Source organism: Siphateles boraxobius, unplaced genomic scaffold (genome assembly GCF_051911475.1).
Source record: "Siphateles boraxobius isolate OS27281-9 unplaced genomic scaffold, OSU_SipBor_1 11, whole genome shotgun sequence".
NCBI lineage: Eukaryota > Metazoa > Chordata > Actinopteri > Cypriniformes > Leuciscidae > Siphateles > Siphateles boraxobius.
This window is the reverse complement of record NW_027508711.1, coordinates 3987222-4014562: the sequence shown is the minus strand read 5'-3', so window position 1 is coordinate 4014562 and position 27341 is coordinate 3987222. Positions and strand designations below refer to the sequence as shown.

General features: G+C 37.2%; 1 protein-coding gene across 4 annotated transcripts in view; it reads left to right on the top strand.

The window, feature by feature from the left end:
* The first annotated feature begins 391 nt into the window (after positions 1 to 391).
* The window catches only part of ap3b1a (adaptor related protein complex 3 subunit beta 1a), a 52298-nt gene continuing 25348 nt past the window's right edge, over positions 392 to 27341 (top strand). The window contains exons 1-22 of one of the 4 annotated variants that reach the window (XM_077194234.1): positions 392 to 732; positions 6546 to 6621; positions 6720 to 6794; positions 8695 to 8790; positions 9309 to 9469; positions 9555 to 9621; positions 12638 to 12820; positions 13136 to 13285; positions 14631 to 14728; positions 14821 to 14875; positions 15984 to 16055; positions 16184 to 16246; positions 16685 to 16817; positions 17549 to 17658; positions 17794 to 17970; positions 18060 to 18246; positions 21335 to 21465; positions 21796 to 21937; positions 22026 to 22182; positions 25114 to 25303; positions 25417 to 25459; positions 26482 to 26585. In XM_077194234.1, coding sequence (XP_077050349.1) covers positions 590 to 732; positions 6546 to 6621; positions 6720 to 6794; positions 8695 to 8790; positions 9309 to 9469; positions 9555 to 9621; positions 12638 to 12820; positions 13136 to 13285; positions 14631 to 14728; positions 14821 to 14875; positions 15984 to 16055; positions 16184 to 16246; positions 16685 to 16817; positions 17549 to 17658; positions 17794 to 17970; positions 18060 to 18246; positions 21335 to 21465; positions 21796 to 21937; positions 22026 to 22182; positions 25114 to 25303; positions 25417 to 25459; positions 26482 to 26585 — 2613 coding nt within the window. In that variant the 5' untranslated portion in view covers positions 392 to 589. Of the gene's footprint in view, positions 733 to 4650; positions 5661 to 6545; positions 6622 to 6719; positions 6795 to 8694; positions 8791 to 9308; positions 9470 to 9554; positions 9622 to 12637; positions 12821 to 13135; positions 13286 to 14630; positions 14729 to 14820; positions 14876 to 15983; positions 16056 to 16183; positions 16247 to 16684; positions 16818 to 17548; positions 17659 to 17793; positions 17971 to 18059; positions 18247 to 21334; positions 21466 to 21795; positions 21938 to 22025; positions 22183 to 25113; positions 25304 to 25416; positions 25460 to 26481; positions 26586 to 27341 lie in introns of those variants that run through there. The other 3 variants (XM_077194235.1, XM_077194233.1, XM_077194232.1) reach the window with 3 other exon arrangements.

Sequence of the window (27341 nt, the reverse complement as noted above, 5' to 3'; positions counted from 1 at the left end):
ACTCGATGTATATATATATATACAACGAGTAAAAAAGAACCAGGAAAAAAAAAGCAAAACAAACAAAACGTTGGGCTACATATATAATTTACAATAAATGAAATTTGAAAAAATAAAAAATAAATAACGAGTAAAAAAGAACCAGGAAAAAAAAAGCAAAACAAACAAAACAAAACGTTGGGCTACATATATAATTTACAATAAATACAATTTGGGAAAAAAACGCCCTTTTTTTTATAAAGTCCTATTTTTCCTATCTCCCTCCTTCCCTCCCTTTTATATGTCACACACAATCAACTGTATATTATAATGAAAGAAACATATTTATTGTACACAATGTAAGGAAAGGTGGAGGGAAGAGTGATGTGTGTGTTTGGGTCACGCTGCCGTCATGTGACGGTCATGTGACTCCAGCTCACTTCCGACTGTGCGCGGAAGAAGGGAAAAGTTGTACGTCAGGAGTCAAAAAGTTTTTTTCTTGCGATTCATTCAGTGAAAAATAGCAGTGCGACATTGTTTAAACACACCTGCCTTTATCGGAGGATAACTAAGATTGTGCTGCTGTAGTGAGCGGTGTAATTCGCGGTAAATGCTCGGGATGTCCGCTAACAGTGTGTCGTATAACGAGCAGGGCTCGGTGGAGTCCGGCGTGGACGCGGCGCAGGAGAACAGCAACATCAGCAGCGGCAGTGGAGGGGCCGCGTTCAGCCTCTTCAGCGCTGACTGCAAGAAGTAAGAGTTCACACTCACACACACACACACACACACACACACACACACACACACACGCAGTGTGCACGAAGCAGTCTACGTCATGGCCGTTGACACTACTGAAGCTGATGTTTTTATGTATGCTGCTTAAATTTCTTGTTAACATACTAGTAAACGTTGATTTAATTCTTTATTTACTGTGGTTTTCAGTTTCCACAGATACATATTATTATTATTATTATTATTAGATAAGATCAACTGCCTATATAATATTTGCATGGAGCCGGTCTCATATAGTTATCTTCACTGAAAGGCCAGTGTAAGTTTGACAGATCTGTCATTTGCCTTTTTGTTTCAGTAGGCTGTTGTGTCGTCACTAACATTTTTCAGTTTCATTCCTTGAGAACTTAAAGGGATTGTTCACCCCCAAAATTAAAATTCTGTCATGTTTGGTTACCAACATTTTTCAAAATATCTCTTTTTGAAATGACATGAGGATGAGCAAATGATGAGAGAATGTATATTTTTGGGAGAACTATCCCTTTAAATGATTGCTTTTGTGTCATCTATTTTTCATTGTTGATGCAAAAGTTGTCACCAATATATTGTTATCTACCTAGTTGACATACTAGATGAGGTTTTGCGGAATTTGCAAACATAATATGTGTGTTTGATAGTCTAGCTTCAGTAAGACTAACACATGTAAAAATATAATGCTAAAAAAACTAGGGATGTACCAATATGAACATTTCGGCCGATACCAATCATCCTTTATATTTGAAAGTCGATAACTGATATATTGGCCGATAAATCTAAATTCAAATTTTTCATAAAAAACTTTTAAGAGCCTGATTACAAAAACTCACCATTAAAAGTCATCTCCCAAGCCCACTATTATAATGTTCTCATTTTAATTTTATGTAGCCTATATGGCAGAGTTGTGCTGAACATTTTTCCTTCTTTTGAAGTGATTCCAAATCATATTTCAAGCAATTCAAATCCATCATGGCATCATCTTAGAACAGTGCGCATCTAGAAATGTCTCAGCTGACAGAATTAATCCATTATTTATCGGCTTTAATACATTGGCCAAATTTTCTTATCGGCCGATAACGATAACATAAAAACAAACATATATCGGCCGATATATTGTGCATCCCTAAAAAATTCTTAATTTTCTGGTGGGTCAGCATAACCTTTGAGTCTTGTGTTTTGTCTTGCAAACTCAGTCCTCCAGCAGGAGGCAGTATGCCTGTAATATTAGAGTAATATTGATCCTCTGGTGAGGGTAGGCCTGGGTCATAACACTTGTTTTTACTGAGGTGTTTCATAGGACGCTGTCTGGATCTGACTGGATTCATTTACATACTTTATTGTTTTTGCTATTTGTCCAGACTATCTCAGTGTTTGTCTTCTCCAGCCTCTTTGTGAAGGCCTTATACAGGGCTGACGTCAACCCTTATGTCTTTTTCCCATGGGATCTTAACTCCATTACAAAACTCCAAGACAAATTTCCCTCCTTGGACAGGAAGTCTGATACTGTTTCCTGCATTAATGAGCCTGTTAATTGTTTAATATGATGGGAGTCGGACGTATGAGAATTGTGTCTTTTATTATGCCGCAAATAGACTTCATTGCTGGTTAGTCTTTATTTATTCACTCTTACTACATTGTATGGATTTCTTTCTGTTGTTAAGAGGGTCATTGTTTGTGTGTGGTATTGTTTGCTTTCTAATATCTGCTTCCTGATTTCAAGATCATGGTTTTCTGCCGTAGCCGATGCTGTGTGTTATTGGTATGTTGAGGGTAATAACGGAAGGATTCTTAATGTTATTTAGACTAACTGAATTGGCTCTCTCACATGACTGCAAGCACGAGACTGAAGTCATGAGTACGGTGAGAGAAGCCTTGAGAATGAGACGCAGGGACAACAACACTGAGAACACACACTTAAAGGCACAGTTCACCAAAAAAAAATAAAAAGTGTCAATTTACTCACCTTCATATGTTGTGCCAATTGCCAAACCTGTATGACTTACAACAAAACACTAGATATATTAGATTTTAAATTGTGATGATATGGAAGATATCTGCACAGGTCTTTTTTCCATGTGCTCTCGGCTCCAAAATTGACAAAAAACATAATAAAATTGGTCTATACAACTCATGCGTCATATTACACGTCATTTGATAGTTTTGTGTAATGAACAAATCAACATTTAAGTCATTATTCCCTGATAATCTTCCACCGAATGCACCGGTCAACTGGCAATAAATTGGAACCGGATGGTTTTTGCTCCACTATTCTGGACTTGCACACAAACCGCATTGCAATAGCCTAATTTCCCAAAGTAAAAAAACAGCTCCTGCTTCATGTGTGTAGCATCTTTGTTTGGATTGTGATTAAAAAGCATAAGTTTACTCTAATTTCAAAGGTTTACAGATATTTTGTTTAAGGCCAGTTTGCCTGTTATTGAGCAAATAAACAATATAGCAACCAGAATAGGCCCATTTGTTTTTTAGAATAAGCCATGAAAAATGATGAAATCATTCATCCCAGAATCTTAAACTTAAATCTTAGTGAACAAAAATGTTCATGGCCACTTGAACACTATGGCCAAACTCCGGAAATATGTCATAAGTAGACGAGTAGACGAGTGGCCAAGTGCACAGACCTCAAGTGAGGGTATTTGGACCAGCCCAATTATGAAAACCAGATCAAAATAATGATTTGTTTACTGCTTCTGTTCTCTGGTTGAACTCCTTGAAGTCATTCTAAAGTCTAAGTCATTTGCATCAGTTCTCCAGTAGAGATGGAACTAGTCACTGGAAGGAATTTTTTCAGAGAATAACAACTTATTTTTTTTTCTGTTCCTCTTACAAAGCTTTCATATGACTTTAGAAGACGCAAAATATCATACGGACCACTTTCATTCGCAAACATGTTCAGTGAGGCAGTGTGTGAACAAATCAAATCAGTTCATGAACGAAAAATTAAATCCATTTTGTGATGGATTTCTACTATACAATAGCTGTTACATTTAGTTTAAAATGGTAATTGGACTGCATTTATATAGCGCTTTCACACACCAAAGCGCTTTACATATTTACCTCGCATTCATCCATTCACTCACTCATTCATACACCGACGGCGGTGTCAGCCATGCAAAGCACCATGCAGCTCGTCGGGAGCAGCTGGGGTTAGGTGTCTTGCTCATGGACATCTCGACACTTGGTCAGGTGGAATCGGGGATAGAACCAGCAACCTTCCGGTTTGTAGACAACCTACATGAACCACTGAGTCACTGCCGCCCCATAAATTTATTACTTATTTAAAAAAAAAAAAAAAATTGTCTTTCACGGAGTTATTTGCAGTAGTTTTTGAGTTAATAGCTCACTTCGAGGGAAAGATTATGAGTAAATAATGACTTAAAGTTGCAGCTTAAAAGCCTGCGTTTACTATCACCAGTGTAAATGGCATACAAGTTTGCAATGACATGAGGGTAAATCATGACATTTTTCTTTTTTTACAAAATTACTGCTTGATAAACTGGTTACTGTTTGATTCAATCCAGTGTTTTCAACCAGTTGAATATGGTCTTCACATAAAAAAAACCCTTGCCTTGCCATGTGCGTAAAATATTATTCCTGTTCCTGCCTCCAGTTCACTATTTGGGTTTGACTTTTGTTTCAGACTTGTTATATTTTGTTGCCTTGTTTGGCAGGGGAAGTTTCATGTTATCAGAATAAGCAGACCTGCTGTGAACTACAAACACAAGCAAAGAGCGTGGTTCTGTGGAGTTGATGAAAGTCTTGGGTTGAAGATAAGAGCCTCTTGTTCTGTGGAGTTGATGAAAGTCTTGGGTTGAAGATAAGAGTCTGAAGATATGCTTTTCCTGAAGGGAGGCGACGGCTGCCACAGCTGGAGTCGGCTCTCCTGCCTTTCTGTTTTGACCTCGCTGGAGGTACTTCCTTTACATTTTACCCACTTCTCAGTTTGGCTACTATTCACAACTGGCACTCAAAGGGACCCAACTTGTAAGCACTGGAGCTAGTCAACCATTTTTATTTGAGCATTGCTGATAGTTTCAGGCATGAGGAACACACTCCAGCCTTGTTGTTTTGACCTCGCTGGACTTTTTTTCCCCCCTTTTCCCCTCTTCCTAGTTTGGCTAGTCACATCTTGCACTCAAAAGGACGCAACTTGCAGACGTTGGATTTGCTTTGGATCTGAAGAGCCAAAAGCAAGAAGCGTCTTTGCAAGAAGCAACTAACCATATAGCAGGAGAACTGGGATGGCAACGGAGGGAATTCAGGCTTCAGTCTATGATAACAGTGAACCATTGTAACCTCGCTGGTCTCTCAGCACTCATGGATTTAATTAATGTATGATGGTCACACTGGATGGTTGTGCGACTGCTGCACGCGGCCATTAACCAGATGCTTGACTCAGACTGGAGGATAGTGCTATCTTGTCCTTCTCTGGTCCTCTCGACGGCATCGGTGGAGAGAAAGGAACCAGTAGAGTTTTCTTTCATCCCTTGTCAAACTTTCTTTTGGCTTTTGCTTCTGAGACCTGGTGTTCTGGGTTGATTTGATGAAACGGTCGATCTTGTAATCCGGTTTGGATGGTTTCTTCATGGAATTATAAAGATGAGCAAGGTCTGAGAAACCTCATGTGATGGACAGATGAATGGCTCTTCTAACGCATCCAGTTTTTTTTCATCTTCTTGACCTTCTCTACAACTGTGGTTTGTGGTTTTAGTAATTCTGTACATGTGTAAGATGAACGAAGGATTGGGCAGCTTGCGCTTGGAAGCCGCTGGAGCGCTGCGGACCGCTCTCATCTCTGCCGAAAACCTTCAACTCACGCTAAAATCAGACCTCAGCTCGGAGGAACAGGCTCTGACCAACCACAGCTGTGGTAATGGGGAGAAACCAAGCAGAGGGTATGAGAAATGCTCAAGTAAATTTCAAGTTTTATTGTTTTCTGGAAATAAAAGTCATGATTTTCATGCCCAGCAAGATTAAATCACTTTGAAACAAGAAATTTGTTTCTGAGGTGAGAAAAAATGGGCACAGATCTAGTGGTTTTCAGTGGTTTTCAGTGCTTTCCTTCCTTTGCGCCTTTATTTTCAAAGTCGAAATATACTCTGTCTGTTTATTAGCTTGTCCATTCATTCATTCATTCATTCATTCATTCATTCAAACCTTCACATGACGGTATGAACCTCTTTATAATCCAGTTCCATTTGCTTAAATAATAGTCATCTATGACATGATTGCATGTGCCTCTCACATGGTACAGTATCTATGTAAATGACAGTTGTGTGGACAGAGGAATGACCAGCATTTGCACGGACTAATTTAATATGTCCGACTGTCATCCATCTGCTTGAATGGAGAAGATTTTTTCATGAATTCTGTGTTTTTGGCGCTGTAGGCCAAGGATTCCTAAACGTTTTTGTCAGCAAAATGACTGACCTTAAGTATTTACTTTAGTTAATATTTCAATAATTTAACAAAACTTATTGTATAGTTAGTATATACTGTATATACAATATATACTAACTATATATAATTTGTAAATTGATATATATGTATGATAGATATTATAGGGGTAATACAGATATCTTTTATTTTTTTTACTAAATAAAAGAACTGAATGTTAACTAAGAATAAATTAATTCAGTTGAACTGAATTGACAACTCTACTCTCATTTCATCAGTAAAAATATATCATTGTAATGTTGAATGTGTCAGTGACTCAAATGGTTCATCCTAAGTGTTTAAATGCGAGTTACTGTAACACTGAATAATCTGTTCCTCTGCAGAAATGAAGATCTGAAGGAGATGCTGGAAAACAACAAAGAGTCTCTGAAGCTGGAGGCTATGAAGAGGATAGTCGGGGTACGTCATTCTGGGAGACAGGTCTCGTTTTAAGAATCATATTAAAAATGACTACATCCGTGTGATGCTTCATTCTTCATTTTCATCTCTCTTATCAGTTGATTGCCAAGGGTAAGAATGCATCTGAACTTTTCCCAGCAGTGGTGAAGAACGTTGCAAGTAAAAACATTGAGGTAAGAAAAGATTTAAAACACTGAAATGCTCAACTGCACACACAACTTCACACAACATGCAAAAATGTGTTGAATCAGTTTCCCTCGTGTTCTTTGCTCTGGTTTGATTTGAGAGTGAAAATCGTTCGACAGTTGTGAGGACCTCTGTGGACAGGGAGCTATTTTTGATCAGGCATCTGACTGGGAAGCCCTTGTTGATGAAGAATTAATTTTTAGATGGAAAGAAGACTGTTTGGACAGGATGATGGAAAGACATGAGAGGTGATTGGGAAAAACGTTCAGGCTGAAGAGGACGGCTGGTGTTTTGAGGGGCCGGTGTGTAATTGGTGGTCCAGGGGCCCAGTCACGTTCTCTCTGTCTCCCCCACGTCTGACGCTCTGCGCTGTGCAGCTGTGTGCTGAATGCTGCCGCCCTCTGGAGCTCAGAGACACGGGGTCTCTGGCATTGATCCACACACACACACTCACACACACTCACACGCTCTTATACGAGACGACAGGTGTTATAGCTGAAAACATTGGTCCACTCAATACACACACACACACACACACACACACACACACACACACACACACACACACACACACAACTGACCCTTCAATAAGCTCCACCCCGCTTTAGTTAATGTTGCTAACTGAGACAAGCTAAACAGAATATCCTATAGGAGTAAAAATTAAATGAATTTCAGTAAAATGTTCATTATTTGTAATCTTTTTTGGGGTTTAATTATGTTATGGCATAAAAATGATTTGATCTGCTCTTTTTCTTTAGAAGAAATTGTTAAATTACACCATCATGTTTTAAACTTTTTGATGCCATAACCCTCAAAAATATCAGGATCCTCTTACATGGCCCTTCCTAAAACATGAAGCTGGCATTATTTTCTTTTAATGTATAAAGGTGAAAGATGATAATAATACTATAAATATGTATAAAATATTATTTGGAAAATATTGCTATATATTGCTTGCTGCGAGGTTGAGGTTTTATTTTTATTTTATTTTGAAGTGGAATATGTCTATTTTTTTAATTTGAGTTTTTACTTTATTGTTTTATTTATTTATTATTTTATTGTATTACTAATTTTACTTGGCTTTATCACTGTTATTTTATTACTTTTAATTTAATTTATTATTTTTTAATTTACTTTATGACTTATTTTAATTGCCTTTTTTTTCTCTGAACATCTCCGGTGGATCCCCTGGCACATCCTTGCTTCCTCAGTTTGAAAACCCCTGGTTTAATTCACAGACTTCTTAGATTTTATTAAATATTTGGCAAACAAATTAGAATAGCACTTTTCTTTATGCTCTTTGTCCCTATTTCAAACGACCTATCAACAAAAATCTTGCGTGAAAAAACAAACCCTCTGTTCCTCATATAATTCTGTTTCATAAATGCCAGCGGTTCATTTAGCCGCTGTCTAATTAACATGCGCACGGATGCTCCAATCCCTGATCAGCAGGCCGCTGTATGTAAATGTGATTAACCAGAGGGGCAGATGGGTAATGTCTCTCTTTATGAAGTGAGTGATGTTTTTCCATTTGGCTGGTAATCGCTGTGGTGATGATGATGGAATGCGTTGCCGTGACTCCCTGATCACTAATGACCTCTCGTCACCTCGAGAGCTGGACGCAATTAAATGGAGAGCCGACCTTTGACCCTTCACCTTTGAGCACAAGCAGATCAGACTGTTTCATGATAGACTCCGAGTTAAGATGAAAAATGAGTTTGGGATTGGATGATGCTTGATTATCTGCTTCTTAAAGTTTTGTGTTTCTTTGCTAAAGTATTTTAGTTGGAAACTATAAAACAAACAAAAGCATATTAACCCACAGTAACTGGATTGTTTTTATATTTTGTATTTAATATTTTGTGCATTTTTGCGTGTATGCTTTAGCTGAAGAAGCTGGTGTACGTGTACCTCGTCCGGTATGCGGAGGAACAGCAGGATCTCGCCCTCCTGTCAATCAGCACCTTCCAGCGGGCCCTCAAGGTAAGTCCCGCCCCTTTCATCTTCAGTGGTTTCACATTTGAAAATGAATTAAAACAGCCATAAATATTAGTATAGTAATAAAATTGGTAACACTTTACAATTGGGTTTCATTAGTTAACACTAGCATTAACAAAGATTAATACATACACTAACAAATGAACTGCTCATGGTTAGTTCCCATTAGTTAATACATTTATGTTAACAAATGAAACCTTATTGTAAAGTGTTATAATAAAATTATTATAATATTATCTTTTTATTTTGGTGAAATATTACAATAGTAATATTTTGTTTTAGTAAAATTACTTTGTTTTAGTAATAAAGATAATAATAGTTATGATTATAATTATTATTATCATTTTATAGCTATATTGATAAACAATAACAAAATGTTAGATTTTTTTCCCGCCATAGTCTCCTCCCATTATGTTCCGCCCCTTTTTGCATAGAATGGCAATTTTGCCTGTATTTTAGATCAACACTAATATAACAAATTTTCATAATTTGTGTGTGTGTAGGATCCAAATCAGCTTATCAGAGCTAGCGCTCTCAGGGTCCTGTCCAGTATCAGAGTTCCCATCATCGTCCCCATCATGATGCTGGCCATCAAAGAATCATCCACCGACCTTTCACCTTATGTCCGGAAAACCGCCGCCCACGCCATTCAGAAACTCTACAGGTAATCTCCACATTCATACAGATGTCCTCACTGAATGCTAATGAATGAGGGTGTTTTACAGAGGTCTCTGCTTTTTTGTTTCCAGTCTGGACCCTGATCAGAAGGAGCATCTGATCGAAGTGATAGAGAAACTCCTGAAAGACAAAAGCACGGTAAAATAACTCCACACACACACAACAAGTTTTTCAATTTTTGAGCTGTTACTTTAATCTTTCTAATTAATAATTGCTAATTAATTGTACACATAATTGAGATTTAATAGAATGAAATGGTCCGTTTTGCATTTAAAATGCATGTTTATTTTATAAATAGTTATGTATAATTGTTTATGCTTAATAAGCATATATTGTACTAGGGTAAACATTATTTATTATTTATTTAAAATGAATTCATTACTAATTAAATAATGACTAAGAATGGCTAACTTAAAAATTCAAAATATTTCTATTTTTGTTCCACTTTTGAGGGTTTTTTTCAAGCCTATACATAACATGCTACTCTGCCAAAAGAGAGAGGTATATTGTAGTACTCTGGGATGACTATACGGGGCTGTGATTTAATTCTCACAGTGATGAAAATAATGAATCGCAGTGTATATTGTAATTGTGTTGAATAATGAAGCAGATCTGTTTTAACTGAAGTCGATCCATTCTCATGTAAGTCGGCATGAAACGGAAGTTGCGCTAATCTTTTCTTCTCTATTGTGATGTATGTTTGAGTTAGGCGGCACAATGTATATTGTAAGTGGTGTTAAACAAATGAGCTGAATTGAATTAAGCTAATCAAACCCAATGTATTGATTTACATTAACTTTCATTTACAGCTCTTAACCAGCAGATGGTGCAACAACACCACATTTCTTCCTGTCTCACCTCCCTATCTCTACTCTTTTCTCCATCTTAAACACTACTCAGTCAAATAAACGCTTTCTGACCTCACAATATCCCCACTAGTGCCTAGGACAAAGTCTCAGCGATGCATTATCGTAAAGCATGTCCGCTTCAGATCTGAATTACGTCTGCTCATGATGTGGGGGTTCAGCTCATGTTGTCATGTTTTTTTATCCTCATAGGCTTTTAGTGCAGAGCTGTATTTCACCTGTAGAGCTTCCCGGATATGCACTTGCAAAAGTTTATTGTGACATACAGTAATGGACATCTCTATGAGCTTCCACTGTGTATGTGTGTATGGGAGGCTCACTGCGATTTGTGTTCCTGCTCAAGAAATATGAGTACCTATGTGTGTCTTCAGTGTGACCGGCAAGCATAGCATCAATCACAGCGACGGCGTTCCAGCATCTCTCTCTATCTCTCCTCGCTCGCTGATGACCCAGCATTCCCTGTTTCCTCTCCCGTCAGTACGCCCGGCCTTAATTAGAATTCATGACAAAATGGATCCAGGGAAGCGTCCTGTACCCTTCATAATTTTACAGGAAATTTATTGTTATTAGAGGAACCATTTGCTTAGTGTGATTTTTCCATTAAGGTCTTGTCAAGCAGCAGAGATAGCAGAGGTTTGTTGATGAGGTGTGTGTAAGTAAGAGCTTTGTTGATGGTGTGTGTGTAAGAGCTTTGTTGATGGTGGATGGAGTTTACCTTGGAGATCTTGTTGGGTAATGTGGGAAGAGAAAGATGGGGAGAAGATGGCTAAAGATGAACAGTAAACAGAAAGATAGAGCAAAAACAACGGTTTCCTCAGTAGAAGAAGGAGTGTAAATTTTACCCATCAGTTTTAAAGGTATAATTCACCCAAATATGAATATCTTCTTTTGTGTTCAGCAGAAGAAAGAAATTCATACAGGTTTGGAATAGTTGCAGTACTTCCATTTTAGCACGATCAAATATACCTAAGTATACATGGAGTTGAACTTCAGCACTCTGTCTTTATAACTAAAGTGCTTTAAGTACAAATTAAGTTTTTCCAATTTAGCAGACTTGAAGTATATCAGATTAGTATACCAAAAGTGCAAATGCAGGGTATTTATATTAAGTACATACACATGTAAATGTATTTGTAGTATACTTAGTATTAAATAAGTGTATTTAAAATACATTGTAGTATATTTATTTTTCACTAGGTTTATAAGTAATTGATGTTGCAAAACACTAATTCATGGCTGCTATGAAATATTTATAGTTATGATTATTATTATTTTTTTTTCAGTTCACCTGCCACTGTCCAATGTGGCAAAAAGTTCATTTTCGTTCTTTTTTGTAAAGGTTTAAGTGATCCGTTACCTGTAATTTCCTTTTATCAGAGCTGGAATTGATGTCGTATGATGATGAATGAAGCACCTGACCTGCTCAAACTCTCTCTCTCTCTCTCTCTCTCTCTCTCTCTCTCTCTCTCTCTCTTTGTGTTGTTTTCACACACTCTCTCTCATATACTGTAGTTCATTAGTTTAAAGTGAGAGTGGTGTGTTATATTAGCTTGGTGGGAAGCAGAACAGGCTGTCATCTTCCAAGCATCTGTTTGTTTTGAGACCACACTGAGGTTTGTAATTACGACGCATATATAACCTAATCAGCTTAATTTGCAATTATAAACCTCCAGCACAACTTTAGGGTTGCTGCAGGAGAAACGGGTGAGTGATAATTGCACAGAAGGTGTGTGTGTGTGTGTGTGTGTGTGTGTGTGTGTGTGTGTGTGTGTGTGTGTGTGTGTGTGTGTGTGTGTGTGTGTGTGTGAGAGAGAGAGACACTTTTTTTTTCCTTCTATTTTTCAAAATAGTTTTTCAATTAACTCCTTCATTGCTGTTTGCTTTTTTTCTGCATTGTGGCTTATTTGTAGATCGTACCTCCCAAAAATTCTCTGTATTTTCTTTCCTTATTCATACTATGGCAAGTTTCATATAACTTTTTAGAACCATTTAACCTTTTTAAATTATGTTCAACATTTTATTTTGGTGTGTGTCCACATAGCAAGTCTCAAACCATTCAAAAATGTAAAAAAGTTATTTTGGGGTCAAAAGTGACCAAAGAGCACCAGAGGCAAGCTTTGAAACAGCCAACATTAATAGTGTGGAATTATTTGATTGACACCACTGGAATGTGTAACAACCATTCAAAATCAAGAATTCTAAACTTAAATTTACTACTGTACCACAGAGTGAAAGAACCACTTCTAACAGTTTTAAACCCTGCTTTTTGTCATGTGTTGTTTTTGTAGCTGGTTGCCGGCAGCGTGGTGATGGCTTTTGAGGAGGTATGTCCAGACCGGATCGATTTGATCCATAAGAACTATCGGAAGCTGTGTAACATGCTGGTGGATGTGGAGGAGTGGGGTCAGGTCGTCATCATACACATGCTGACACGCTACGCCAGGACGCAGTTTGTGAGCCCGTGGAGAGAGGTGAGCTAGTGTGTGTGTGCTTTCATTAAATCATTAAGCACAAATTGTATTTAATTATTATTTACATATTTTTTAAAGCTCAGCTATCAAGAAAAGCAGTTTCAGTTGGGCATGAAATTGCTGATCTGAATTTCATTTTCTTTTTCAATGCTAGCATTGAGGGTTTCAGGTATGAAGGAGTGTTGGAGAGAGGACTATATATGCTATTATTCTAAATTATGCTATGTAGCCTCTTTATTCAGTATTGGCTTGAAGTTGGTTCGATTCATTAGATATTTGTATTAATTTGTTTATTAATCATGTGTGTGTTTGTAGGATGCCGTGTTTGATGAGAATAGCGAGAAAACCTTTTATGATTCTGAGGAAGAGAGGAGATTGGATGAGTCCAAACCATACGTCATGGATCCAGACCACAGACTCCTGCTCAGAAACACTAAACCACTGTTACAGAGCAGAAACACTGCAGTGAGTACACACACACACACATTAGGTTTTGGTTGGGGAATTTTTATACTGTACAAACTGTATTCTATCCCCTACACCTAACCATCACAGAAAACTTCATGCATTTTTACACACAAAAAAAGCTTATTTTCGTATGATTTACACACTATTTTCCTCATTGGGACCACAAAATTTGCATTTTGTCCCCACAACATAGAGAATAACTGAACCACACACACACAGAAACACAATGCCCTCTTTTACACATAATGACCACGACATAATTTGGCTGACAAGATGTTCCTTTGAACTTTTAAATGTTGATACAACAATATTAATCATGGTCATTTTGAATATAGCCTGGTCTATATAGACTACTTAATATAGTCTTTTAATATATTATTATTAATATTATAACGTAGTTAATACTATTTAGGCTACATCTCACCTCTCACAAGATGAAAGTATGAAAATTGTCTTGTTTTTTTTTAGGTAGATAAACATCTAGTCAAGTATCACTGATGTAATCCCTGTAGTTTAATCTATTTTTAGCTGATAGTAACATCCTTTTCGCTTTATTAGTCCATAATTTGTCTGTAATATTACTCAAATACTCTCATATCTCATATCCTTCTCCCTCTCTTGTGCTCTTTCCTATTCAACTTTGAGCAGTAGTGAAGCGCTTCACACCTGTGTGTGTGTGTGTGTGTGTGTGTGTGTGTGTGTGTGTGTGTGTGTGTGTGTGTGTGTGTGTGTGTGTGTGTGGACCAAGGCTGTGTCAGACACAGCTCAATCACGTTACATACACTCAGCCTTAGAAATGTGCTCAGAAAATGTTATTCCTTCCTACATCACACACACAGAGTGACTCAAGTGCTCCATCAACATGGAAGCTCAAGGTCTTGTGTGTATGTGTGTTTTTTGACGTTTGTGTGTGTGATGTTTTGATTAAAACTTGTCCTGCTTTGTTCTACACTCAGTGTGCACTCTGTCTTTATCAGCTCTCTCTCTTTTTCTCTCTGCCGGTTTAGTGGTTGATGTGTTGAAGTCTGCTGTCCTGTTCGTATATTGGGGTCAAAGTAATTTGGGGAAGACAAAATCATTACATACATTGAAGTCTTCCTAATCTATCACCATCTATCTCTTTTTCTATCTCTCTCAAACCCTCCTCTTCCTCTTTTTCTGACTTTACATTTCTCTGGGACTCTCCACCACGTCTTCCATTAATTTGTCTCTCTTTCTTACCTGTCTATCTCTTACTCTCACTCCCCTTTTAAAGACGTACCATGGAAAAAGCGTGATAATATTGTTTTTTTGGATGCTACAATGCTTGGTCCTTCATTAATATAATCATCTCTTTTTTTAGGTTGTGATGGCAGTATCTCAGCTCTACTGGCATTTGGCCCCTAAACATGAAATTAGCATCGTCACGAAGTCCCTGGTGAGACTCTTGAGGAGCCACAGGTAACACACTGAGAGAAACAGGATGGAAATATCATCATTATCAAATCTGTCAATCTAATTCCTGTTTTTGGTTTCCCTCTTGGCTCTTCTAGGGAAGTTCAGTATGTTGTGTTGCAGAACATCGCTACCATGTCTATTCAGAGGAAGGTACAGACTCACGAAACATTCATCACACAGTTCTCATGAATTATGAACATATTATGAACAATGCTAATGATGTACAAGCAATTAGGCTTAAATGTGTCTATTTTAAGTGCTTAATCTGAGTAAATTCAGAGGTAGGCTGGAATCCTGAGGGAAATCATGAGGTAAAATATAAAGTAAGTTGCATGGTAATATATCTGAAATAAACACTGAGGTAAAATGAGAGGTAGAGCTCAATTCTGAAGGAAATCATAGGGTGAAATATAAATTAAACCATAAGGTAAGATCTGAGGTAAAAACTAAAGTAAAATCAGAGGTAGGCCTTAATTCTGAGGTAAATCATGAGGTAAATTGCATGCTGATATATCTTAGGTAAAATTAAAACGCAAGGTAAGATCTGAGGTAAAATGAGAAGTAGGCCTCAATTCTGAGGGAACTCATGAGGTAAAATGTATAGTAAATCATTAGGTAAGATCTGAGGTAAACACTGAAATAAGGTTTAGAGGTAGGCCTGAGATCATGAGGTAAAATAAGAAGTAAACTGCATGCTGATATATCTGAGGTAAACACTGAGGTAAAATGAGAAGTGGGCCTCAATTCTGAATGAAATCTAGATGTAAAATATGAAGTAAATTGCAAGAGGTAAAATCTGAGGTTTCAATTATGTCTTAGGCAAACTGAGGGTAGTTTCTGACATATTTTGTGTGATAAAATCCAAGATATCTCCTGAGGTAAACACTCAGTTATAATCTGAGGTATGCCTATATTAGGCTTCAGATAAACTAAGAAAATCTGAGGTCTCGAGTTATAATCTGACAAAAGTAATGATGTCTGGAGTAAAATCTGAAGTACATTTTTCGGTAAAATCTGAGGTATACTGAACATAAACATCTGATGGTACAGTAGGTGTAAATTCGGAGATGTAAACTAAGATGTATGCAGGTAAACAGTGAAGGTTAATTCTGAGGTAAAATGCCAAACATTAAAGTAGAATCTGAGGTAAATGCTGAGGTAAAAAGCCTTAAGGTAATCACTGAGGTTACAAAACAAAAACGCAAGGTACACACTATAATCTGATTTGAACAGGTAAAACCTTAGGTATTATTTTCAGGGGATGTTTGAACCCTTCATGAAGAGCTTCTATGTGAGGTCTACTGATGCCACACACATCAAAACACTTAAGGTAAAACAGACTTGCCTTCATTTCATCATTGTTTTGTGTTGCAGCGGAGTGTTAATGCACATTATCTGCTTGTTTGCTGATGTTCTGTGGTTTAACTGTTGTTTATCTCATCTTTTTAAATTCTTCAGCTGGAGATTTTAACTAACCTGGCTAATGAAGCAAACATCTCCACCATACTGAGAGAATTCCAGGTAAAGTTTCATAGATTAAATTGATTTGTTTTCTCTTATTATCTCTGTGTTTGCGAATTAAGCTTTACCCTTACCTGAAGGAGGGCTGTGTTTCAAAACCTTTTCAGCTGCCTACCTAGACAGCATTTTAGGCATCATAAAGCTGGTTCTATCTGGTCTTCTAGTCTTGTTATAGCTGGTTTAGCAGGCTGGTTTTAGTGGGGTCTTGGCCACTTTAGATGGTCAGGCTGGGAGACCAGTTTGACAAGCTTAAACCAGCTAAGACCAACCAACTATCAGCTTAGGCTTGTTTTAGCAGTTTTTTCTGCAGGGAAAAAGATGAGGGGAAATGATGAGGTTCAAATACATTTATGATGCTTAAAAATCCAATCGGGCAAGGCAGCTCACTAGGTTTTAAAACAGGAATGGCAGTCTTAAGCAAATGTTTGTGTGTTCCAGACATACGTGAAGAGTCAGGATAAGGCATTTGCGGCGGCCACCATCCAGGCCATTGGCCGGTGTGCAACTGACATCTCAGAGGTGACCGACACCTGCCTCAACGGCCTGGTCCTGCTGCTGTCCAACAGAGACGGTAATCATACACTAACCTCATGAGCCTTTTGCTTTTAAAGTTATTTTTCAATTATGAGCAGCAGTGCTTCTCATTGCCTGATGGCACTATGATGAAGTTCTTTATGTCTTAAAGACAAAATTGACAAAGTCAGATCCATTATCACCACAGATGGAGATAGTTTCAATTAATTCTAAAACTCCCCAAAAAACATTTAAACATTTTTTGAACTTTAAACAAAAGGATATAAACAATAACATATACTGTTGTTGAAATTATTTTAGTAGTTTAGTTCATCTACAAACAAAAAAGTAACTAGCTACATTGACAGATATTTAACGTATAAACATTGGCAAGAATTCATGTTTGTGAATTTCTGCACTGATTACTCAACAAATCTGTTCTGATCTTTATTTAAAACACAATTATAGATAAACAACTAATAACACACAAATTGTACTTTTTACATTGTTATCGAATTGAATACTCTTGAGTAATCAATCACAGTGTAGTGTGGAGAAAGTAAGTGAAACCTTGGATTTAGTCATTTCTTTAGTGGCAAAACCTCTGATATCATTGTATAATCAGAGCAATGTTTACCTGACACAAACAATGAGGATCTCAGTGTTACTATTTGATTGCTCCATATCCGTAGTTACTCCACAAACACTGGTTTCAACAGTTAGTTATTGTTACTACAGAAAAAAAAATCATACTATATTGGTGTATTTACGTGTTTCTTGTCTTTGTAGAGACTGTTGTCGCGGAGAGTGTGGTGGTCATCAAGAAACTTCTGCAGACTCAACCATCACAGCACAGTGACATCATCAAACATATGGCCAAACTCTTTGACAACATCACTGTGAGAGAGACATGCTCAATTTTACACAACTGTAGTGCTGTTGTGTGTGCAACTATGCTCTGATTAAGTTTTATTTACATCATATAATATTACAATTTGATGTTCTGTGTATTTGGTGTCCATTTGCTTATTTAGGTCCCAATGGCGAGGGCCAGCATCCTGTGGCTGATGGGTGAATACTGTGAACACGTGCCTAAAATCGCCCCTGACGTCCTGCGAAAGATGGCCAAGACCTTTACTAGTGAGGAGGACATTGTCAAACTGCAGATCGTCAACTTGGCTGCCAAACTCTACTTGACCAATTCCAAACAGGTGAAATCAAATCACACTTTGTGTGTGTGTGTGTGTGTGTGTGTGTGTTTTTTGGCTGTGCTTTATCTCACTTTCTTTCTGTCATACAGACGAAATTGCTGACTCAATACATATTGAACTTGGGCAAGTATGATCAGAACTATGACATCAGAGACCGAACACGGTTCATTCGTCAGTTGATTGTTCCAAATGAGAAAAGCGGAGCCCTGAGCAAATACGCTCGTCGGATCCTGATGGCGCCCAAACCAGCTCCTGTTTTGCAGTCTGCCTTTAAAGGTTGGTAACATATAGATCACACATATCTCTGTAAAAATTTTTTTTTTTAAATGATTGACTGGAATTACTAGGGTTGGGTATCGTTTGAATTTTAACGATTCCAATTCTGCCTATCGATTGTGATTCTTATCGATTCCTAATTTCAATTTCAAAAAAACCCCAAAGATATCATTCACATTTTTTGTAAGTCTTATTGCAAAACATTTTATTTTAGCTGAATACCATGAAAAAAAATCAACGGGCTAAAGAACACACTTACACAAGGAACTTTTGCCTATGATTTAAAAATACCATAGCAAAAACAAATACCCTAACTAATATACATTTCAAGCATTATTGAAGATAAGTGAACACTCAGTAATTAAAAAAGAACAAATAAACAAATTAGCAATCACACAAATACAGCTGGACAAAGATACTATTGAAAAATTTCAGGTACAGAAACTGTAATCAAATGTAAAATATATCTATCCATCTATCTAATAATTATCAACTTATATTTATTAATTATAAATATAGTATTATATTATAAATATAGTATTCTATTTATTAAATATAATAATTTATATGTTTTTTTTATTTTATTTTTACTTTATTTATTTATTCTCCACCTGAAACTGCAGGTACAAAATCCAAATAATGTAGATTTTCATGCCTGGAAAAGTCATAAAGAGTCATTGAATATGTTTTTTTACAGCCAAGTAGTAAAATATTTTATCATCTAGAAATTTCTTTTTCTAATCTCTATAAAAATTGAAAATGTTTAAATTTCTATAGTGAAATTTTTTTTGTAGTTAGAAGTACTCTAGTAAAATATTTTATCAGCTAGAAATTGCTTTTTGTTATTGCAATCTCTGTTAAAATGATTCTTAAAAATGAATCATTTGTATTGCAAATCATGGGAAATCATAAGATCCCTGAAATAATTCTGTGTAAGATTTGAACCTACAACCTTTCAGTTTCCACTCCAGATCTATAACCTCTAGGCCACATCTTTCGTGTTTAAAGCTTTGGTGAATGAGAAATCAGCTGAAGCAGTTAAAAAAAATCTGATGGAGTCCGTCATGCTCTGATTCTAAATTATACCACCACATCTATACGATCTTAGAGTTCTGCTGACATTGATTTCACCCACTTTCTCTTATTACATCACATGATTCCATTGCAGCAGGGCTTCAGAGCCGAAACACACAACAGCATCATGGGAATTCTTCCCCGCAGGCCATGACAGCAGTGCTAATGCTAATCCGTAAATATCAATACCGCATGCAGAAATACTCTGATCTGATCTTATCAAACGGCACGCAGTTATTTTTTCCCGCCCTGGAGCTGGACTTTTTTTCTCTGGATTAGCGGCTTGAACCAGGATGCTACGCCATCTGTTCCTCCAGTGCAGAATTGAATTGTTGGATTTTGCATCATTTGATAACAGACAGTGGAATATGGGAGCCCAGTCCACCCCTCACACGCCCTCACGTTGGTTTACAACTCCTCCTGTACGTTCACGCACTTCACCTGCAATTAACCAGGAGTAATTACGCTCACGAGCAGGGAAAGGGTGTTACTCATTTGCTCCTGTAGATACATGGATGGATGCATTGATGGATGCATGGATGGATTTGGGTTTTGCGTGTGATTGATGCTGGCTGTCGCTGGGGGTAATTTTTGTTGTGCTGAGTATCGTTCTCGCTGCTTGGTAAAGCGTGTCCCCCTCTTAATAGGAGGTAATAAAGTTTGTAAGGGATGATTATGCTTCTCTGTGATGAAACTCAAAGCGACATGTCTTTGTGTGTGTTTTTTTAAGTCACGTGAAGACGCAAGTTGTGACGCATAACCTGATCTCTGCGATGAAGGTGAACCATCATGCTTTAGCCGAAAAAACGTATCAATAGTCCGAACCAGAGCATTGATAATTTACTTAACTACAGCTCCTGATTTTGGCTCTGATGGGGCCGCTTTTGTTTTAGTACAATGATTTCATGATTGTCCCCATGGTTACTACAGATTAAAATAAATTAGTATACTGAAACATACAGCCATTAGTCTTTATTTCATTAATGCGGCATAAATTTACCCTATAACATTTGCGAGACATTTAACTGCTGCTGTCATTTTTAATATTCTTGGTTTAGATCTACTGTGTGCATTGGTGTTTTTTCGCTCATGTTTATATTCTGCACAGCCAGAGTGATTATGCGTTCATATACCTTGGTTATTATGGGACGTACCCAGTGTATTGCGAGAAGGGCACACGGGCAGATCTGAATGCCGTGGCATTTCTGCCAGTTTAATACCAATTACTCAGCAGGTATCTTGAAGGTCTGTGGGGACACTTATTGCTTTTTTGTTTATTATGACAAAGAAGTACAGTAAACCCAGAGTTGGAGGCATGAACTAGAAGCCCTCTTATTAGTCTTATGCAGGAAAACTTTTGACTATCATAAGGTATCATCCACTTCTCAGCTTGTTCAACACAGTTTGAGTTGTTTTCAAACTTTTTATGCCACATATATGTTGATATGATTTATAAACTATAAAGGAAGTTGTATAGTTTCTTTTTTAGATTAAAATAGATTGGATTTTTACTGGCCACTTGTTGTGCTTTGTTTTTTGCATAGTACAAGTACAATATTATAATTAATACGATTGTTATTCTTTTAAATTGAATTGAATAATTATTTAATTATTAATCATTTTTTATTTTGACCTCTTATACAGTGAAAACAATATTACAAATATTAGTCATATATTATCTGTAACATATTTACTAAATATTTAAGTTGACACTGTATATTTTCTGATAATAGCATATAATAACTTCTGATTAATCTCATAATACCTCTGTTTAAAAAAGCAGAATTAAATGGCAAACTATCAATTTCAGTCAATTTTTTTTATGCATTTAAAATTTGTATACTTGTACTTTTTTTTTTACTTTATTCTTTTTTCACTTACCTTGACTGAAAAGTTTTACCGTTGAGTTTTGTGTTAGCAGATGTTGCTTCGGTATTAAAACCTTAGATGTTTTCAGTCACCATGACATTGCACCGTATTTGATGACTTCAACATGTATTTGTCTGTTTTTCAGACCGAGATCGTTTTCAGCTTGGCACGCTCTCTCATTCGCTCAATTCTCATGCTACTGGGTACCTGGAGCTTTCTAATTGGCCGTCTGTCGCTCCTGACCAATCAATGAGAAATGTGGAGGTAGTAGAACCGGTAAGAATCCCTTTTCTAATATTGCTTTGTTTTTGTTTTTTTAAACACATAATCTTCACAAAATGTTAGCAACAGCCCCTTTAACACATACAGTCTTTACTGGTAAATTACTGTTAAGAGATCATGTGTGAATAGTCTATTTTTTTATTTACTGGTAAAGTAATTTTGGTAATTTTATGGTTGTTTACTGGGATTATTGTATTGATTATTATTGAGGCTGATGTCTATAAAATAAACTGGCCTCAGAGTGCAGCGTATTTACAGCGCCATGATGCCATCACGTCTCAAATGATTATGACCTCATTTCCTGTTCCTTTGTGCCTGGGGCAGGTGCAAGAGGCCCTGGCACCAGCGCTTGGTAAATCCAAACGTGCCAAATCAGATGAGAAGTTCTACTCTGGTTCTGAGGAGGAAGAGGAGGAGGAGGAGGAAGAGGGAAGCAGTAGTGAGGACAGTAGTAGCAGCAGTGGAGGTAAAACATGAGTTTGGCTTGGTTAGTGTAAGAGGATGTTTTTTTTTCAAATCAATCCTTGTCTTAACCTGTTTGTGTGTGCATGTAGAATCAGAAAGCGAATCGAAAAGTGAGGAGAACAGCGTTGATTCAAATAAGAGCAGCTCCAGCCAATCAGAGAAGAGCTCCAGTGAATCAGACACTGACAAGAAGAAAACTCAGAAAAACAAAAAGCTACAACAGCAGAAACCAGCCAGCAAAGACAGGTATCAATGTCATATATATGTTCAAATGTTTGGAGTCAGTAAGCTAAGAAAGAAATGTATACCTTTACACAGCAAGGATGCATTAAATGTATTAAAAGTAACTGTAAAGACAATTTTGCAATTTTTTTAAAAATAAATGCTGTTTTTTCACTAAAGAATCCTAAAAAAAACCTGGTATCATGGTTTCCACAAAAATATTAAGCAAACCAATTTTTTGTCAGTTTTGATAATAACAGAAATGTTTCTTGAGCAGCAATTCTTCATATTAGAATGATTTCTAAAGGATCATGTGACACTAGAGACTGGAGTAATGATGCTGAAAATTTAGCTTTACTTTTTAAAATATAATAAAATTGAAAACTTATTTTAAATTGTTATAATATATCATAATATGACTTTTTTTTACTGTATTATTGATCAAATAAATGCAGTCTTGAGCCTAAACAAAGCATTAAAAATTTAAACGTGAAACAATAAAATAATCTCACAGACCACAAACTTTTGAACATTACACAGAAGAAGATATTTTGAAGAATGTGGGTAAACAAAAAAGTTGACTTCCATAGTATTTTTTTCCCCATACAATGGCAGTCAATGGCTACCGTCAACCGTTTGTCGCCCACATTCTTCTTGTGTGTTTAGCAAAAACTTATACAGGTTTGAAGCAACTTGAGGGTGAGTAAATGATGGCAGAATTTTTTGGTGAACTATCCCTTTAAGTTTAATGGAGGTTTGCTCAAAAGATTGAATTCCAGCACTTAATACTTTACTCACATGCTATAGCTAATTTTGAAGTGTTCATGTGCATAAATATATAGACAGATGGTATGTGAGATTGACTTTGGTCTTCTGACTTCTGGTGTGTTTTGCTCAAGTGTGCACACAAGTGGATGCACAATGTACAACTTGGGTTTTATATATGTGCAGGATGTAAATAATGTGTGTGTTCAGTGTGTGTTTGTTTGTGTGATTGTGTATGCTGCAGCATAAAACGTGACTAATAAAATGTGGCAACAATAATCTCACCCTCCATCTGTTCATACACACACACACTCTCTCTCTCTCTCTCTCTCACTCACTCACTCACTCACTCACTCACTCACTCACTCACTCACTCACTCACTCACACTCTCTCTCTCTCTCTCTCACACACACACACACACACACACACACACACACACACACACACACACACACACACACACACACACACACACACACACACACACACACACACACACGCGTACTTACACTTATGCCAGGACTCAACAATAAGTAATTCAGATTTTTACAACATTTTTACTGGCTGCACCAGAAAGAAACTGTACATTATATTTTTACCAACAGAAATATTTTTTTTTAACTTCCATTTTAAGTTTAGGTTTCAATTAAAAAGCTATAATGTAAATCATTAACAGCTATAAGTTTAATGCACAGAAACAATGACTTGCAATGCAAACCATTGATAGTTTTTTCTTTTTCAAACCATTACTGATGCTTCCAAAACTATCAACAGTCACATTTGCAATTTGTTAACATTAGTAACAAGTTTAAAATCAGCAGAATTTGCAACAATGTTTGGTCTATCACTTAAAACCAAATGTTTACATTTTCAAGGCATAAAAACTCACACAACACCGACTTTAATTACGCTGTACATACGAACACACGCGCACGCGCACACACACACACACACACACACACACACACACACACACACACACACACACACACACACACACAAACAGTTTGCACTGTTGATTGTTTTGATGTAATGTTCCTGTAGTTGACCCTGCTGCCTTCATTAAAGACTGTAATTAAACCGCTAATACACAAACACACACACACACGTGTGTGTATGATGCACTCTTTGCCTGTTTTGTTTGCTGTTCTGCCACCATTGTGCTCTCGCCCACATCCTCAACCACCGTGAAATGCTCTCATTAACACACACACACACACACACACACACACACACACACACACACACACACACACACACACACACACACAAAAAAACACACACACACAACCTGCTTTAATGCTGCTGTTTAACTGTTCACACTTCAGTTAGGTGGTGTGTGTGTGTGTGTGTGTGTGTGTGTGTGTGTGTGTGTGTGTGTGTGTGTGTGTGTGTGTGTGTGTGTGTGTGTGTGTGTGTGTGTGTGTGTGTGTGTGTCCGCGCCACTTGTTCTGAGCAAATGAAATCCAAGGCCAAATTAATCCATCTAATCATTTCACAATTAAACAGATATTGTTCCCTCTGCTAATTTCTATTTCTCTCTCTCTCTCTGTATCAGACTTATCAAACAATGTCCCTTTTGATGTTTGAACACTGTTCTTAAGTAGTTCATTATTGAACAGGTTTTCAAATATAACCCATCAATAAGTATTTAAGCATTTATAAATATTGTAGTTTTTTGTGCATAAGAAAGGTTATAGTTGTTCTTGAGAAGTAAAGTGTGTCTCTTTAAAAAAAAAAAAAGTTTACTTACTCAAAATAAAGGGGCAAGGATGGTCGAGATGCGATAGTAGTGTTTAAACTTGAGATTATGGTTAGAGGAGTGACATTTCACAAACAAATTTGAAGCGGTTGACCAATCACAACACAATGGTCCAGCCGACCAATCAGAGCACATTGTGCTTTTCAGAAGTAGGGGCTTCATAGAGGCAGAAACTAAACGGAGTGTTACTGACAGACTGGGAAGAGAGGAGCTGCAACAGTGTAAAATATGTGAAAAATTATGTATTTAAATGTAAAAAAAAACTTATTCTAGTTGATCCCAAAAACAAAATCAAGACTTTGTAAAAGGGCATAATTGGTCCCCTTTAATATGTAGGTTGATTTAGCAGTTATTCATTTAGCTAGTGAACTCCAACGAATAGTTCAATTGTGTGTGTATGTGTGCGTGTGCGTGTGATCTTTTATAGGACACTGAAGAATGGGAAAGCTGCAAATGACAAATCCAGATCCGGAAGTGAATCAGACTCTGAGAGTTCCTCGTCAGAGAGCTCGTCTGAATCCGGATCAGAATCTGAACTGGATTCAAATTCAGACTCGGGAACAGATCAGAAGAGAAACACAAACTCTAAAACTGTCCCGTCCAAACCGGTTACAAAGGTAAGAAGTACAAGAGAGTACAAACAATTATGAATATTAAGTTTCTTTATTACATGTATGTGTGTAAGATCTGCCATCCATGTTTTAACTTTAATGTGTGTGTGTATGTTCAGCAGGCTGAGAAGAAGGAAGTGTCTCTCCTTGATCTGGATGACTGTAAGTTTGTTCTGATGACTTGAGTTAAATTGAGGCATTGTGTTGTTTTGTAATATAATGGTTATTTTCCAAACCCTATTGTCTACATACAGGTTCCAGAAGTAAAAATCTGATTAATTTTCCCCATAGGGAAATATATTTTTAATGATTAATTACAAACCTTTAAAGACAGACCTATTGTGAGCTGTCAATTTTTTTATGGTTTCGATGAAGACATCAGCCTGGATTATTTCAACTTATTTTGTTTTAAATAATCATGTTTAACATCAGAATTCCTGGGGAAAAAATTACATTAACCATGATTCTGCAAGGACGTCTCCACCAATCAGAGAATTGCAGTGAGAAAATTACGAAATCTCATTACCAAATCTTTTTCTCATTACATAAAAAAAAAATCTCATAAAAAAAAAAGACAATCTCATAATTAAACCTCATGCTTCGCACAGGCTATTTAAGACAGTATTGGCTATGACTCAATGACAAATGCTAGACTAGACACTAGGTTGGCAGCTCATTCCACCAGAGAGGAACCGAGAGGGTGAAAGTTTTGGAGGGTGAGTTGAGTTGAGTGAGTGGGGGGGCATACATTTGTAGTAGTGAGTTGACATAGGGAGGAGCTGTTCCAGTTGTAGTCCTGAAAGCCAGCGTTAAAACTTTGCATTTGGTTCTGACCACAACTGGGAGCCATTGGAGTGAGATCGGGAGGGGTGTTACCAGGGCCGTGCAACCGCAACAGGCCCCGTACTTGAGGGATCGTGAAAGGGCCGAGGGTCCTAGGGGGTCCCGCTTCCGCTACCTCTCACTGTAGTTGGGACTGCCCCGGGTGTGACGTTGGTTCTCTTTGCCTGATTGCTTCTGGATCATCATATTTAACTTTTCATTGATTAATTATTTGCAAAACACAAAGACAGATGTAAAGGGTGACCCATAGTAGCCTAATGATTAAGGAAAGAAATAAAAAATTTGGAGAAGACATAAGGTGACCATATGGGTTTTAATTTTTGTTGTTTTTGTATTTGCAGTCTCGCCCGTGCCGGTGACCACACCCAAGAGCTCCATCCTGTCTCCTAGTCTTCTGTCTGACCTGCAGGGGCTCTCAATCTCACACAGCGCATCAGCCTTACAGGTGTGTGTGTTTGTCCTTTTTCTGGCTTTTTGTGGGTAACTCTCTGGGATACTTTATTCTGATTGGTCATGGAGTATTGGTCAAGTATGTAAATGACTGCTAAAGTGTATATTTAAAGGCTGGGACACACCAAGCCGCTAAAACCGTCGGCCGTTTTTGAGCGTCAGTCGGCTTATTTTTTCCGGTTTGTTCCGCACAATTGGCTCTAGTCGGAAGCCGTCTGGGTTTTTTGGGATTGGTAAATCCCTGAGCATTCAAATACACAAATATTTTCATAATAACATGAGCCGACTGGAATGAAGGAAGTGAACAGCTTGATTGATATTCAAAAAGTTAAGCAAGTGCTGCTTTGTTTATGGTTTCTGCAGTCCTAGTTTCAGTTTCCCTTTTTGAATGACGAAAAATAGACTACATGCTGATATAGATAGATATTTACTTGCACTCAGGCGCAGAACGCATGTGCTAATTGACAGTCGCCTTTAGTCCTTTTGGTGTGTTCATGCGCAGCTTTTTGGCCGATGCGCCGGCTTTCGTCACCGCTAGTTCTTTGACGTCGACTTGGTGTGTTCCGGGCTTAACTGTATATTCATTCTGTTTCATTCATTCATTATTTTGCATTAATGATCGACTGACTGTACATACCTTTTCATTTTTATCATTTCCTCTCCAGTCTTTTATTTGTGTCCATCTAGATGTCTTGGATGTTCTTTGTTTCTTTGTCCTGTTATATTATATATTGTTTTTTCATTGCTTTCC